At 47.9% G+C, this 15,894-nt stretch overlaps 2 protein-coding genes across 10 annotated transcripts in view; one reads left to right on the top strand and one right to left on the bottom strand.

Annotated features, from left to right (window-relative positions):
* RHBDD1 (rhomboid domain containing 1) overlaps positions 1–1,185 on the top strand; it is a 137,940-nt gene extending 136,755 nt beyond the window's left edge. The window contains exon 10 of one of the 2 annotated variants that reach the window (XR_005783237.1): positions 827–919. Coding sequence is in view for 1 of the 2 variants with exons in the window: in XM_040450847.1 (XP_040306781.1) it covers positions 827–921 (95 nt within the window). In the remaining variant the exon portion in view is untranslated. Of the gene's footprint in view, positions 1–826 lie in introns of both variants that reach the window. The other variant, XM_040450847.1, reaches the window with a different exon arrangement.
* Positions 1,186–8,744: 7,559 nt separating this feature from the next.
* Positions 8,745–15,894, bottom strand: part of COL4A4 (collagen type IV alpha 4 chain) — a 130,605-nt gene continuing 123,455 nt past the window's right edge. For 7 of the 8 annotated variants that reach the window (XM_040450813.1, XM_040450819.1, XM_040450818.1 and 4 more), the window contains 2 exons: positions 14,000–14,286; positions 8,745–13,571 (listed from right to left, as the gene is read on the bottom strand). In XM_040450813.1, the coding sequence (XP_040306747.1) occupies positions 13,308–13,571; positions 14,000–14,286 (551 nt within the window). In that variant the 3' untranslated portion in view covers positions 8,745–13,307. Of the gene's footprint in view, positions 13,572–13,999; positions 14,287–15,894 lie in introns of those variants that run through there. The other variant, XM_040450820.1, reaches the window with a different exon arrangement.

Here is a 15,894-nt window from a genome sequence, read left to right as displayed (position 1 = left end):
TTCATCTTGGGCTCCACAATGGTCATATCAATGTATATTACCTGGAAACACCTTGGAAAAGGTGCCAGTCTTAGAGAATGAGCAGAATTTGCAGTGATGATTTCCATGGTCTTCCATTTGATTTTCAGATGTTAAGCCTGCATTTTTGTCTGCTCTCCCAGATAATTGGTCAGCATGGTAATCGGGCCCTTGCTGTGTGGCCTTGGATGCTCAGTGGTGTTTGTGTGTTTCACGCAGACTTGATTCTCACTGGCTGGGGTGCAGGTGGCAGGGTGCTGCAGGAGGCAGCCGGGCAGAGGCAGGGAGTGGGGGGTACCCAAAGGTTGCTGAAGAGAAACTAATCAGCATACTTGGTGGGGAAGTTAGACACAGTGACAAATTACCTCTGGACATAAAAAATAAAACAAAATACAATGAAATGAAATGAAATGAGAAAAGATAAAATAAAATAAAATAAAATAAAATAAAATAAAATAAAATAAAATAAAATGTAAAGCCCTTGAGACATTGTAGAAGCTAGATGGTGCAAATTATGAAGCGTGATGGAAGAAAAAATAAAAATGGGGAGATTTGTCAAGAATCTTCAAAAGGACTGGATTACACTCCTAGACTGGAACGCACTAAAAAGATTTACTTGATGCTGACACTTAGTATTGACAGCTGAAGTTGAAATATGTTTGTTACATTTCTGCTTCGTGCTGAAACAAAGATGGCACCCCAGCCATCTGTCTTCTCTCCCCCTTGAAAGCCTAGGAAGCAATACCCTGTAAATGTCAGAACAATGGATGGGCAGTGTTTGAGTCTCCCTTGTGTTTTCTCACTACAGGAAACAGCCCCCCGGGTCCCCTGCCCTACGGGTTCCGTCTCTCACCAGAGGAAGAAATGAGGAGGAAGCGGCTTCACAGATTTGACAGCCACTGAGGGGGCAGGGCATCCTGGGCAAAAGTGGTCCAGTCGTGTGATCATTGCCCATGTGGCTCATCATTTCCCAAGCCCCTACTTGAACCAAAAGCACAGTACAGCTTTATCTCACATCTGCCTCGGCTCGTCACCCCGTGGCCCCTGTGGGTCTCCATCCACCAGCAGATTGACTTGTCTTGAAACCAGACTTCTGGAAGCAGCCCACGGCTCTCTGGGCCCTTCTCCCGGCCTCCTCCTGTGTCACAGGCGGAAGGTCCGTTCCTCCAGGCCGGGACCGCTTTCCACACTCCCTCCTGGTGCGGCCAGCCCGGCGGTGCCTCTGCCTCGTTCTGGTTTTGAAGACTGTGACTTTCACCAGCCTGGAAGGTCAGGCCCCCCCTTCTGTCCGGCGTGCCCAGTGCAGGGCTTGGCGAGAAGAGAGAAGCCATGCCTCGGCCTCCTGACACATGGCTGCAATGACTTTCCGGGAAACACGACGTGGCTGCCGTAAGAGCGTGTTGTCCGCTCGCCCTTGCCCGAGCACCTCGGCCTCTTGGGCGCCCACGTGCGGGTGGCGTAGACAGCATATTTGACTTGTTCTTCCATTGCTCTGTCTTTAGAGAACGTCGGGCTGAAAAGGCCTGGGTCAGACCTCGGGGACGCCGCCTACACACTCGGTTAGACATCAGGTGGCACTGACGTTGGGGGCGCACAGCGGCCTCTCCAGCGAGAGGACAGGTTCCCAGAGATGTCACTTGGGTTAGTTAACCAGCCAGCCAAGCAGCAGCAGGTGCTACCAGCAGAGTAAAGCAGTCATTTGGTGGGCTGGTCGCCGAGAAAGCCCTTTTGAGGAAGTATTTTTTTTTCCCCCATAAAAGTGCCTTTTAAATGGCCACTGTAACAGCCGCTCCTCCTGCCCAGGTGCCCAGGACCCACCTAGAAGCCCTCAGTGTTAGAGCCCACGGGCCATCCATGTCACTTAAGACTATTTCCTGGTGCCTGTGTTTCATGAATAAAAAGACAAAGTCAGATATCAGTGATGTCTTATTGTCACTGAGGTATTTATCTTTAAAGAGAGTTGAAGCAGAAAAGGATCTTCCTATTTTCATTGATATTTCTAGCATTTATATATAGTTTTATGATCATGAGAGTAATATATGTGCCTTATATATGCATAAAGCAAACATCTGAATATACCCACATGTTAACAGAGGTTATCTCTGGGGGCAGAGCACGTAGAATTTTTGCTTTCTGGTTTTTTACAATTTTATATCGCAGTGTTTAAAGAATGTGTGTATTTGGGGCGTCTGGGTGGCTCAGTCGGTTAAGTGTCTGACTCTTGATCTCGGCTCAGGTCCTGATCTCATAGTTATGAGATCACATCCCACATCAGGCTCTGTGCTGAGCACAGAGCCTGCTTGGGATTCTCTCCGCGCCCCCCGCCCCCCTCTCTCTCAAATAAAAAAAAGTGTGTATTTGTATGTATGTATATTACTTTTGCAATCAATAAAACTGATTTATATAATAAAACCAGAAATATATAATCAGGAAAATAGATTTAATAAGGACTATGTCTCCATTGAGAAAATTCACAACAGAAGCAAATATAAATACATGTATAATTTTAAAATTTATTATATTTTCACTACTTCTAGGTACACAAAGTTAACATTTTGGGGATATTACTTTCTCAATTTTTCTTTGTACACGTTTGACAAACTTGGAGCATGCCAGCTATGCAATCTTGTATCCAGTTTCCAATCTGAATTGATCTGTGAGAGGCACCAACCTCGCATACAAATGAGCTAAGAAACCCCTTGAGTCTTGGGAGCACCTTGACCTGCACGATGATACCTGGGCTCCACAGGTGAACTTATAATCAACATGCAGCTACATACAGCTTGTTTACCATATGAATTGTATCCGTGAGTCTGATAGCCGTAAACATGTCCAATGTTCAAATGTCATTTCCCTTGCTCCCAAACTCTACGGATTTGACGCCCGTTCTCCTTATTAGAAATAACCTCATTCTTACAGACTGTCTTCTCACAGCACATTGTAAAGGCAATTCTGTGATAGCACTGATGTCTTGCCCTGTTATTATTTGTGCACAACTACACAAAAACATGCCTTCTACGCAGGGAGCGTGGATTGTGAAAGGCTCTGGGGCTGGGTGTGCACTGTCCTTCTCGCCCCTGCCACCACCCAGAGGCGGGTCCTGGCTCCTGGGAGGCACTCATGAAATGTTTTCCCACCAAAGTGTTCTTTCTATTACATTGAAAGTCCAGCCACTGTATATAGAAGTGTTTTTCTTAGTTGCTGTTGAGTCCGGTATAGTGGCTCCTTGTTCTATTTGTATACAAATAGATACAAAGACACCGGAATTGGATTTTGTATGGTGGAAGTAACAGAACATGCACACCTTCTTTATTTGTGGAGTGGAACAGCATTCAACTCTAGAGATGTGGGACAGGCCATTTTAGTTTATAAACAACGAAGATGTTCTGGCAATTAGGATAATTACTTTGTTGTTAACAGACTGGCCTGGGACCAGTGCTTATTATTTTCAGGGTCCATCTTGGGTTTATTTTCCTGCAATAAGGAACCCCCAGGATGATGTCAACACCCTGGAATTAGGTTGAGAAGGATAAACCAGAGCAACTGTATGAGACAGATTCTCTCCCATAGAGGATAAGCATTTAGGGCTGTTTTTACATTTTGGTTTGTAGGTTGGCCCATCGTGATTTCCTGATTGTCTAGTAAGCATCCGGCTGCCATACTCTGGGTGTGGTCAGTCAACCTAGGAGACCTCTCCATTCAGAATCTCTCTGTGCTTCCGAAGATGAGGGAACGGCTAGAGTTGCTTCCTTGTAATGACCCTGAGCGCAGTCATTGCCCGTGATCGCAAAGTCGTACGTGCTGGGTGTAGCTTCCTCCATCCTGTGAGGCTGTCTGTTGCCGCGGCACAGGTCAGCGGTGAATGGCGAGGCTTGGTAGGACCAGGGTCAGTCTCTCTATCCGACACTTGTTCGGCCACGGGGGAGTGCATGAGACCCGCCACCCGAATGGACTGTAAGCCAGGGTGTGGCAGTGCTGGCCTCCTTGTTCCCAGTCTCCCGTTTCTCTTGAGAGGTTCAGGATTCAATAGAGTTGTGTTCAATTCGTCATTTTTATAAATCCTTATGTATACAGCTCTTCCTTTCCCTTCCCATGGGGTATCGCAATCATTTCCTGATTTTTTTTTTTTTTTTTTTTGCTCCCAGTCTTGCATTTTAGAATCACAGACTCTGCTTAGAGGACCTTAAAATCTCTCAATTCATTGCTCTTCTCGAGACTTTAAATCCCTCTTCACTCAGCTCTATGTGGCTCTGCCACTTAATCTTCCAAAACGGACTCTTGTGACGGCCAGTCAGCATCTCAGTACCCTTTATTGTCTCTCTGTTGCCAGAGCATGAAGGTCAGACTCCTCAGCCTCGACCGTGGGGCTCCAGCCAGCCTTTCGACCTCACCCCCAGTTATCCGTAACAGAGACTGCAGGTCCACTCACGGGTCTCCCTGTCTGAGGCGTGAGCTTGCCCTGTGACTTCACTGTGATGTGCTTTTACGTGGAACAGTCTTTTCCTCTCTCTCAGCCCATCCAGACCCTCCCTGTCCGGCCCCCAGATACCATAGCCCAGAATGATCTGCTCTTGTTGGCCGTTGTTCACAGTCCTCTTGGAATTTCAAGGTATCCTGCAGTGAAAGAATGTCTTTGCTCTTCGGGTGCCTGGGTGGCTCAGTCAGTTGAGCGCCCGACTTTGGCTCAGGTCATGATCTCACAGTTTGTGAGTTCGAGCCCCACGTCAGGCTCTGTGCTGACAGCCCGGAGTCCAGAGCCTGCTTCGCATTCTGTGTCTCCCTCTCTCTCTGCCCCTCCCCTGCTCACACGCTGTCTCTCTCTCCAAAATAAATAAAGATTAAAAAAAAGAATTAAAAAAAAAAAAGAAGGTCTCTTCTCTTCTAGATTGTAAGCTTCATGAGGCAGGGACCATGACTGTTTCTGTGTATCTCCTCACGGTACCTCCGACAATGTCTGCAGCACCCGAACCAATAAATGCCTGTGTTTTGAAACAGAAGCTCATTTATACTGTCACCGGCAGCACATAAAAAAAAGATGGGGGTGTTGCTAATTGATATTGTTGTGGTTTCTTGAATCACATCAAGGGAGGAATAACGCGAAGGAAAGGATTGGCCCATGGGAAGAATTTCAGACCTTTCCCAAGCTTCAAAAGATAGCATGCGTACTGATCTGAAGTGGGGAGGGATCGCCACCCTCGTGCATCAGTCTGAAGACACACACTTTGTCACTGCACAAAATTCGAGATCCCAGTATGTCCAAAAGATATCACTGAGGGCTGCCCGTGTAGACCACCAGATCTGGCCATTGTACTCTTGAAGGAATGCTTTTGATGTGTCCGTGCGAACCTTTTCTCCCCCCTTCTGGGGCAGGGGGGAGTCATCTTGGCGTCTTGTTCAGACGACAGAAACGAGCTGGCAGATTTGAACATAGGATTTACGTTTTATCAAGGGAAACTGGAACAATGCTAGTAGAAGTCATTGAATTTGGTGGCGATACATGTTGATGCTTGGGAAGAGAATGAGGTGATAAAAATTAATGGTATCGTGTGGCTTAAAGAGACTCTTGGAATCTGGGGCCCACACGAGCAAAACCTGAGAAGCAGCACTCTGCCGCGTGGCTCTCTGTAAACAGAAGCCGATGCGGGTCCCCATTGACACCAGCTGCTCACCCACCAGCCAGGCTTCCTGCCAGGAAGTTGTATCTCTCACTTTATTTCCTTTTAAATACCGTGCGTAGTGTCTGGAGGGAAGTGTTAAAAACAAGAACAAGTCAAAGAAAAGCATGTGACTTTGTAGATTCTGGGCTTTTGTTTGAGGTCCTCAAAAGTTAACTCATTTTAGCCTTGTGATGTTGTCTCTTTATAAGGTCCCTCCACCAACAGTTGAAAATAGCCTGCACATCCTTAGCAGCAGATAAGCATGAAAACCATTGAACAGGGTCTTCAGGATCTCATGAAAGGACAGCAGCCAGGGCCAACTTTCCTGCGACTCAAAGAGTGTGGGCCCTGGGCCAGCAGGGCCAGCAGCAGCCAGGAGTTGCTAGAAATTCTGACTCCTGCCCCCAGACAAAATGAATCATAATCTGCATTGTAACAGGTCCCGAGTGTGCACGAATGGACAAATAAGATGGGACATGTATACGTATATACAATGAGATACTATTCAGCCACGAGGGAGGAGGAAATCTTGCCATTTGTGACCGCGTGGGTGGACCTTGAAGACATGCTGCTAAGTGGAATAAGGACAAATACCGTAAGGTCTCATTTCCGTGTGGAGTCCTAAAAATAACAATAACAATACTAATAATCCAACACAGAAACAGTAGAACGGTGGTTACCAGGGGGTGGGGAGGATGGGGAGATGTTGGCCAAAGGGTACCAGCTTCCAGTTATAAGACGAATAACTCTGGGCACCTAACATAGCTCACGGCGACTCGAGTTAGTAACACTGTGTTGTCTACTGAAATTTGCTAAGACACTGGATCTTAATGGCTCCCGCCACTAGGGAAACATAAAGAAGAATATGGAGGTGGAAGAGGGAAAAAAATAAAACTGGCCTCAAGTAGTTTATAGGCGCTGGAATCCTGCTCAGACTCCAGTGGGCACAAATGCATTTAAGATGATCATCGGGGGGCGCCTGGGTGGCGCAGTCGGTTAAGCGTCCGACTTCAGCCAGGTCACGATCTCACGGTCCGTGAGTTCGAGCCCCGCGTCAGGCTCTGGGCTGATGGCTCGGAGCCTGGAGCCTGTTTCCGATTCTGTGTCTCCCTCTCTCTCTGCCCCTCCCCCGTTCATGCTCTGTCTCTCTCTGTCCCAAAAATAAATAAACGTTAAAAAAAAAATTAAAAAAAAAAAAAAGATCGGTTATCCGCGGGGATTCTGACAACCGTCCTGCCAGGGAACCAGGCCCCCCCGTTTTCAGTTTGGATCCTGAGGCTCAGAGCGGTGAAGCGAGGGACACGGGGATCAGCAAGCCAGCGCCCGACAGCGCCGGCCGCCGTGACTGTCTCTTGCGGAGCAGGAAAGAGAGGGGCTGACCTCGGCAGAAAGAAGTTTGAGGAAAAGAACTCACCTGCGGCCACGGCCACGGCCACGCACCGCTTCCCTCCCGCGAACAAGGTGCCCGTCCCGAGTGCTTGTGAGCAGCGGCAGCTGGGGTGGAGGCGGCGGGGGGGGGGGGGGGGGGGGGGGGGGGGGGCCGCCCCCCCAGAGAAGGACCGGCCCCCGATCGCAGATTGTGGAAGGCGTCAGTTACCCTCCGTTTGTCACGAGAGCAGAAGGATGGGCAGATCCGCCCCGCGCACGCTGTCACGGCTGGTCATCCCCGTTTCTTGTGCGTCTTGTAAGCAGACAGACTGCTTTGCGACCAGAAGCACCTTTCACTCCTCGTTTTAAAATGTTCTTAACTTTTTCCCAAATAGATGGAAATGGTTACCGGTTGAGAATGTCGTATAAAATTGTACGTTTATACAATGATAAGCACTAGGTATTTTACCATTGGAGATGCGGCCGCTGGCCACATTGACGCGTGACAGGAAGTGCCTTTGCTGGCAAACGGGACAATAACAACAGCGAGGTTGGCCAGTGCCTCGGTGACCGAGCCTCCGGGTAAGGGCGTCCTGATACTTCCTTGTCCGACTCAGAGCGCTTCTCCTGAATGGCTGACCTTGAGCCGACATCAAGGCGCTCCAGAGACCTAGCTGATCTTCAGTTGACCCTGAGATGTTTGCTCTCTAAGCTCCCCCCCCCCCCAACTCTGTCCTCATGGGTTCCTGCCTTCATCTCTCCGAGAACAGTTTAAGACAGTCTCCAAATCGAGCTGGGCGGGCTGAGGACGCGTGGCCTGTGGCTTTGCAGTGATAGCAGTTCTGGGCCTCAGGGTGACATCTATATGGGACCCTCTATTATCTAGCCAACCCACAAATGGGGATGATGGTGTAACAGGTAAGAGCACAATCTTTAGTGACAGACCAGGGTCCAAGTTCCACTGGGTGCTGACCAGGACACTGAGCAAGTTACTCTCCCCAAACTTCAGTCTCATCTGTAAAATAGGATAGTTCAAAGGCTGAGCGGGAACGCATCTAACAGGGTGAATACAGTTCCTGTCACTTAGTAGGTGCTCCAGAAATGCTAAATATTGTTATTTCTCTATCGGGTGAGAGGTTGGGCCAAATACTCCTACTGGAAAGGAGGAACCCCACGGAAAGTTATTGACTATCGATGCCTAACCCCTAACTTCCAGTTACTATGGTTTATCAGTAACAGTACCATTTTTTTTTTTTTTTTTTACCTCTTGGTAGTTGCATCTCTAATTTTTAAGCCTCAGGACAACACCGTGAAGCAGGCGGTCTCACTCTCCTTCAACCAATAGGACAACCGAGGCCTGACGGGTCTGAGCCCCATGACTACTGCCCCCGCAACTCCTGGCCCGGCTCCATCCAACTCCATCACCTACCCCATCGCCGGATGCAGGCAGCGCTTCCCCGAGCCTCAGAATCCCACCCTTTCCCTCAAAGGGGGCACCTTCCACACTCTGCCCATGTTCTTCCCACCTACAGTCCGCACTCGACCATGCAACGCGTTCTCCCCACTAAGCTAGCTCCAAAGCGGGTCACAGTAGCAGCGAGGTGCATCAAAACAAAACAAAACAAAACAAAACAAAACAAGACAAAAAACCCAACTTACTTTGACTTGAAAGAGAATAAATTCACCCGGATAAGACACAGCTGTGTTTGGAGGTCATCACAGAATTTTATATATAATGCACAATATTATGACTGGTAATACAACAAAGATTCAGGAGTCAGTAGCAGACCAGGCACCTTGCAAATGTTCCGTGTTGCAAGTCTTTAACTTTACAACCGTAGGTTAGAGAAAGGGATGCAATTTATTGGACACATCTCACATTTTGTCCTATGAATCATTAAATATTTAAGCACCATAAAATTCAAGCATTTCACGTGGATGTGGCAGCCAGCCTTCGTGGTTTAAAACGCATTATGCAGAGTCTTTGGCAGATAATAACAGTGACAATTGCAGAGTACTGATTTTTAATGTCAATTGTTTTGTTCCCTGCAGAACTTCCTGATAATGTCCCTGTAGGAAATTGTGGTTTTGAGTGTGTCTGTGTGGGGTGGGGGTGGGGGGACAGTAACTTTGAGAACTGAAATAAAATAACATTCCCAAAGACACAAAGAATTGGTCAGATACAAGTAATTCTAATCAGTAATTAATGTACCCTGTAAAAATCATAATATAATTCTATGGAAAAAAAAACCCAAAAAATGTGTTTTTTTTGTATTAAATTGTGTTAAGTAGATGTGACCAGAATAAATGCACAATGATTGCTATGCACTAGACATATACTCGAACTTCATTTCCAATGCAAGAATAGGCGTTATGTCCCATTTTATAAATGAGGAAAATGGGGCACAGAGAGTAGGTGTAACTCGCCCAGGGTGACACAGTGGGAAAGTGACAGAGTCAGATTCAAACCAACTCCCAAGTCCACATATTCCCCCTATTCTTGCAGCCAGCCCAAATAAAAGTAAAAATTATCAGAGTCATTCGGTGAGCTGACAGAAACACAAATCTAATGTAATTTCCTGGAACACACAGAATGGTTTGCTCTATTACAATCCATAAGAGGCTCAAAATAAAATCTGATAAAATCCAGTTTTAGTGGACCACTCCATTGACTATTTTCCTAAGCACCAAAAACATGTACCCAAACTTCACAGATGTGATCTTGTACTAGGAAGGTCTTGTATGATGAGGGAATACAGTTTACAGCACGAGTTAAGTCTTGTCGCATTTCAATGAAGAGCCTTCTCTCGGCCGAATCCCACGAATCTTGCCATTCCTGCCATTTCAGTTTGGAAACGTGAGCGGTATTTCAGGAGGGGATAGTGGACAAAGGTTATCAGTTGGCTTTTCTGTCACTAACTGTGAAGAGGAGATTGTGGGTGTGCAGATATGCTGCCAAATTCAAATTTTCTGAAATAAGACATGGCTTATGCTTGTCACCATTTTGTCCAGGAGAAGTCTACACGCGTGGATCTAACACCAAATGATACTGAACTGTCGCTGAAAACAGAATGATCAGTAGCGTACCCTGCTGTGTATAGGCACTGGGCAAAGTTGAGGAAAGCATGGTCCTGCCCTCGAGGGGCTTGCACTTTAGCAAGAGCATGGAGGAAGAGTGAGGAGACCTTACGGGAGCGAGGAGGGAACATGAGAGTGGCCAGGCCCATTCGTTGTACCGGGAGCAGCGGAAGGGAGCCCAAGTCTCCCTGGGGAAATGCACACACGCCCCTCCCCTCCAGCTAATTCAGTCTTTAAGGAAGCAGTTGTGTGCCAGGTAAACTCACCTGCGTGGGGATGCCATTGGGAGAAAGAGCAGGAGCAAGGTTACAGAGCTAGGCACACGCCTCTGTGATTGGGGTCCAGGTGAGCCGCGGGCAGCTCCTGAGGCCTTTCACCCCATCGGAAGGCATTTGAATTTCAGAGGCACGGGAGTCATTGAATGAGTTTTGAGCCAAAGAACAACAAAATCAAGTCTGCATCTCGAGAAAGGACTGGAATTTGACAGCAGTGGCATCAGTTGCGACACGTTTACCATCAAAAGCAGGGGTGGAGGACAATGGCTGTGTTAAGGCACCCTGAGGCTGGAGGGGAAGGTAGCGATCCACACAGGAAGTAGTGACCGAGTTTAGGTCTGGGCAATATGGGTGGAGAAGGGATGAGCCACCGCTCAATGGCATGGAGGCCTGGGTCCCTGGACACCCGCGTGGATGGGGCTCCATTCACTGAGAATAAGAACCCAGAAGGAAACATCCCGTCCTCCTCTGCGTGACCCAGAGCCGTTCCCATTGGACCATCTAGATGCATTCCAACCCAGGTGGGGGAGGGAGGCTCCTGGGAAGGAAATGTCGATAAGGATAATCACCAGTCATGGATTAGGACCACCATAAAGCTTTGTTCATCCTTCACAGAGAAAGGATATTTCAAAGTACACTGATATATAACCAGGTGAAAAAAGCACAGTCTTCTAATCCAAGGAGTTATTTTTTCCATCGTTTTGCCCTTTAGACCAGTTAAAATAACTTTTCAAAATTGGAAGGCAGAAATGGGATGTATTTAGAAAGGGGCCCTTGCAATATCGGTATTGTGAATAAGTCTCAAACACAATCCCAGGCTTACAGTGCAAGTAAATTGCCCACTGAATTCAGCCTGTTTTTTAAAGATTTACTTGGCCAGCTTATTAAGATAATATCCTAACATGTTTAAAATACTTCAGCAAGCAAGGTACGTTTCTTACATTCTTACACCCTTATCTGTTCCCAGAAAATGTTTTCAGACCAAATGCATGAAGTAGAAGATGAAATTTTAGAAGCCCTGATGTTTGGGGACATAAAATAAAACTTTGGAAACGGGAAAGGGTAATTATCAATGAGGTTGAAAAGGTTGAAATTGCCTTACATTTCAGATGCTCAAAAAATATTGAACACGCCGTAGCGTGATTAAAAACAATCAATAAATGGGACAAAACTTTTTTTTTTCCTTTCTACCGGAAACTATTAAAATAAATCGCCATCCTGGGAGTAGCCCGTGGCAAGACTCATTTGAAATATGTTCTACATATACGAGCTCATTGCTAATCAATGTTTGGCAAGGAAAACATCTCTTCTAAACAAAATCTTAATTGAGTTTTTCTTCTCTCAATTATTTTAAGTGCGTTGAAACTAAGCACGAAAATGAGCATCCCTTTCTCATGAGAAATTTCTTCAGTTTCTTTTGTCACATGACATGTTTTTAAATGAGGAAGGCACATTTCCTATCATTTATTTCCCACAAGCTTTTTGATTTTTCGGATTGGACCACTGAATCCCTACAGAATAGGAAATGTATCCCTTGCTATTCAGAAAACTACTCGTGAAAAACGGACATATCTGCTAAACTTTTACAGAAAGCATCAATGTCAAATGTCAAACTGCTGCGTTGGTATATAATACTGACATAAGATAGAAGAATGTTTTCAAAACTGGAAAAACAGGGTGCTTCTGCAAACACCAACAACAGGAACGTGAAACACCAATTGTAGGTTGCTTTTCGTTTCTTTCCATGTCTTCCTGGCGGGGCGACCTGTGACTTCAATGAATCTTCTCACCTAAGTTTAATTAACCCGGCCCTTCATTTTCTCCCAAGTGCATAATGAGGGCTCTGTCACTTCCCCGTGTGAAATGCCATTATGTTTGGGAGGAAAAGCGTCCATCGCGGGCTCCGCAGGTGCTCCTGGGGAGAGAGCAGGATGCTTTGTGTGAGCTGCGTGTGCCTGAGTGAGCCCCATGTGGCTTCGGTCCCATTAGTGCGCACACGCCAAAGACAAGCCGGACCCCGACTGGGGAAAATGCCCTCTGTTGGAAGTTCACGGCAATGGGGAGTCCATTTTTGTGAATCACTGCCTTAATATTCATTAATAGCTTTTAGGCTCCTCGTCCCTTATTGAATATATTTTTTTCCCATAAATGCTACTTTTCAAAAGGGCTGCCGAAGTAGGCATTTCCATTCTCTGAAAAATGCAGAGGAGAACATGTTTTATGTTCCTCTGTGATGTGTTTATGCTAATGTAGCATCTCCGGAATACAGCAACTGTGGTCCTTCCTGGCGTAATGATTCATTCTGCTTTGAAACGAACTGTTAACGCTGGCTGTGTGGATTTTTTTTTTTTTTAAACATCTCCCTGGGTCACGGTTTTACAATTATTTAAAGCACATGGGAAAACAGATGACAGAGGAAATCATTTTGAAATGTTGGAAATCTCTGCTTTCTAGTCTCATTTGTTGGCCTATTTATTTTTTTCCTACAAAATCCATCCCGAAGCCCACTGTATTATAGAGTAATTGACTTCAATTGTTGGAGGTGCTATTAACCAGTGAATGAAGTTTTCAGTAATGTCATTTGTAATCTGGTTTTTATCATCTCTTTGCCTTCCTGTGAATTAGCATAATTTTAAACAAAGCCAGCTCTTCTGTCATCCGCAAACACACAAGAATATCCGGGTTTCATCTAGATTGGTAGGTCCGAACAAGTCCGTAGGGGTAGCGTTTGCTTAATCTGTCCCGAACAGAGGAGAGAATGACAGGACAGTGGGAATAACCACATCGAAACAGAAGGAACAGCTGAAGCTGGAGTCTGAAATGAGCACCATTCATCTCTTAGCACAGCCTGGGCCCCCCCCGGCCCACGAGGAAGTTTCTCTTGGCGACATGGCGGCGAGTTACGGGTTCTCTAGCTGTATTTCATGCAGACCTGGCATCTGCTGATTCTCTGCCGCTGGGCCTGGCTTTCTTTGAAGGTGTCTGGTGATGGCACCGAGGAAAATTGCAGGTCAGGCCTCACTGTTGTCAGCCAGAAGCTATACTCGTTTGCAAAAAAGTGGCAAGTTCCCTGGCGGCCTTGGCATTCGAGGAACGGCGCTGCTCGAAAATCTTCCAGGCAGCTGCCCGGGGACATGAGGGCCTGCCCTCCTCCTTGGTCCCCAGCCCCTGTGTGCTACCAGGACAACAAAGACAGAGTTAGGTCTCGGACGCGTGCAGACCACCCCAGACCCGGCCGGCCACACACGGAGGCCTGGACCTAACTTTACATTTTTCCCGAAATTGTCCCAAGAAGAGCACACTAAGATCTACTGGGGAAAGGAGAAGTAGAGGACGCGTTGACGTGCACACAAAATTAAACCACCCTCCTCGGAGGGCTGAAGCCAATCCAACTACTGAACCCTAGCAAAATCATAAAACACTCGGCGATAAGAAGTGAAGAATGACCTCGCTTCTCCACCGGCTGTGGTTTGCGGCGGGCGTCGTGACCACAAGTGCTGTTGCTGTCTGTCTGCCCGACAGAGTCCAGGGAACCACTGCCCGGTCCAGATGGAAGGGGCCGGCAAGGGGTGCCGCAAGGTGGCGGGCGTGCGAGAGACTCACCATCAGGAACGAGTACCCGATCCAGAGGCTCCTCCAGGTCTGTGGACACGGAGGGATGGACTGGTCCTGGCTGTGCAGAGCCACCACCTGAGCCGGGGCCTCGCACACGGCACAGCGGCTGATGTACGGGCGGATCTCTTCTTCCGAGAGCGGCATCATGGGCAGGGGCGCGGCGCTGGCCAGCCAGTACGATCGGTCGTTTCTCCGGGCGTAGTGGCAGACTTGGTGGATGTTACAGTAGGCAAAGGGCAGTGTGCTAAACATGGGAAGGCAAGACCCCGGCAGACCTTGGGAAGGAGGACAAGGCAATGTGGTGTGTGAGCAGCCGGGCCCGGTGTGCCCGTGACCTCTCCCGCGTGTGCCATTTGCTGACGTGTGTTCTATTACACGGATGTGGTGGGTTTCTGGCACCTCCCTGGTCCTGGGGCCAGCCCTCACTCCCTCATTCACTCCTCAGTCACTCACGAGCCAAGCAATGGGCCAGCTGCTGGAGGGGTGCGGTCCCCACATCTCTGTCCCCACAAAGATGCCCCGGCTGGGCTGATGGCTGAGCAACTGGGCAAGGAAGATACAGCATGGCCAGCCCTACGAGTGAGAAGCACAGAGTGCAGGGACTTGTGGCGAGGATAACTGAAGAATGCCTTTCTGCTAGGACCCGAAGTATGAAAAGGACTTGGCCAGGTCTGAAGATGGTGAGTATTCAAAGGAGAAGATACAGCAGTGGACAGGGCCGGGGGTGAGGAAGCGTGGAGCCCAAAGAACTGAAAGGAATTCCGTTGGTGAGGGGGGAAGAGGACGTCTGGGTGTCTGTCTGTCTCCGGGTGTCCAGAGAGAAGTCAGACCAGAGGCTGTGGGCTTTGTCTATCTTGTAGGGAGCTTAGATTTTATCCCAGGGCTTTGAAGAGCTTTGTGAGTAGACTCTGGCTAGACCAGGGTCGGGGGGAAGCTGGTGGAACAGAAAACAGGCAGGAAGAAGGCTGACGGCCGAAGGGCAAGCGGGAGAGAAGTAAACAGGCCGAGATATTACCCATTACTTCTTTCTCCCCCTCCCCCACCAGGCCCTCTAATGGGAATGGCCATGGCTAAGCCCAATGGAGAATGATCTGGAAGTAGCTGCCATTGCTAAGCCTGCTCTCCTTGCCTGCCCTTGCTGACAGCAGGGGTCATAGCCCGGGGGGGCAGTGACAGGGCTCCCCTCTCCAGCAGCTGTCCCTGTTGTTATATCGCTCCTGCACCCATCACTCAACCAGCATGATCTGGGAAGGTACTTAAACTCCTCGCTTGAAAGCAGTTCCTGTAGCTTACAGATCTACTATTGGAAATGGGCAGGGGCACCCGGGTAAGCGTCCGACTTCTCAGGTCATGATCTCATGGTTTGTGGGTTCGAGCCCCGCGTCAGGCTCTGTGCTGACAGCTCAGCGCCTGGAACCTGTTTCGGATTCTGTGTCTCCCTCGCTCTCTGCCCCTCCCCCACTCGCACTCTGTGTCTCTCTCTCAAAAATACATAAACATTTAAAAAAGAAAAAAGAAAAAAAGAAAATGGACAAGTAGCACCAAGCGATGACTCCCCAAATAAAGTTCTATCACTTAAAAACCAACTTGAGGCGGGTGGGGGACTGGTAGCGGCTGATGCCACATCATATAAGCACCCAGCTGCTGTCAATGCACCATCTCACAGGTAAACACAGCAACTGACCGTGTCCTGATTAAATAACTTACCTTTGGAAATAAAAACCACATTTTACATATGAGTCAAGTTGAACTTACTCTTACACTAAAATATTCTTAGGAATAATTATTTTTAAAAAAATGAGTTAAGTAGCCAGATGATAAGATCTCACGGGAGAGAGCTTCGGGGGGGGGGGGGGGGGGGGGGGGGGGGGGGGGGGGGGGGG

This window comes from Herpailurus yagouaroundi, unplaced genomic scaffold, assembly GCF_014898765.1.
Source record: "Herpailurus yagouaroundi ecotype Mexico unplaced genomic scaffold, PumYag 202, whole genome shotgun sequence".
NCBI classification, from domain to species: domain Eukaryota; kingdom Metazoa; phylum Chordata; class Mammalia; order Carnivora; family Felidae; genus Herpailurus; species Herpailurus yagouaroundi.
The sequence above is the reverse complement of the archived record's forward strand: the minus strand, read 5'-3'. Positions and strand labels throughout refer to the sequence as shown.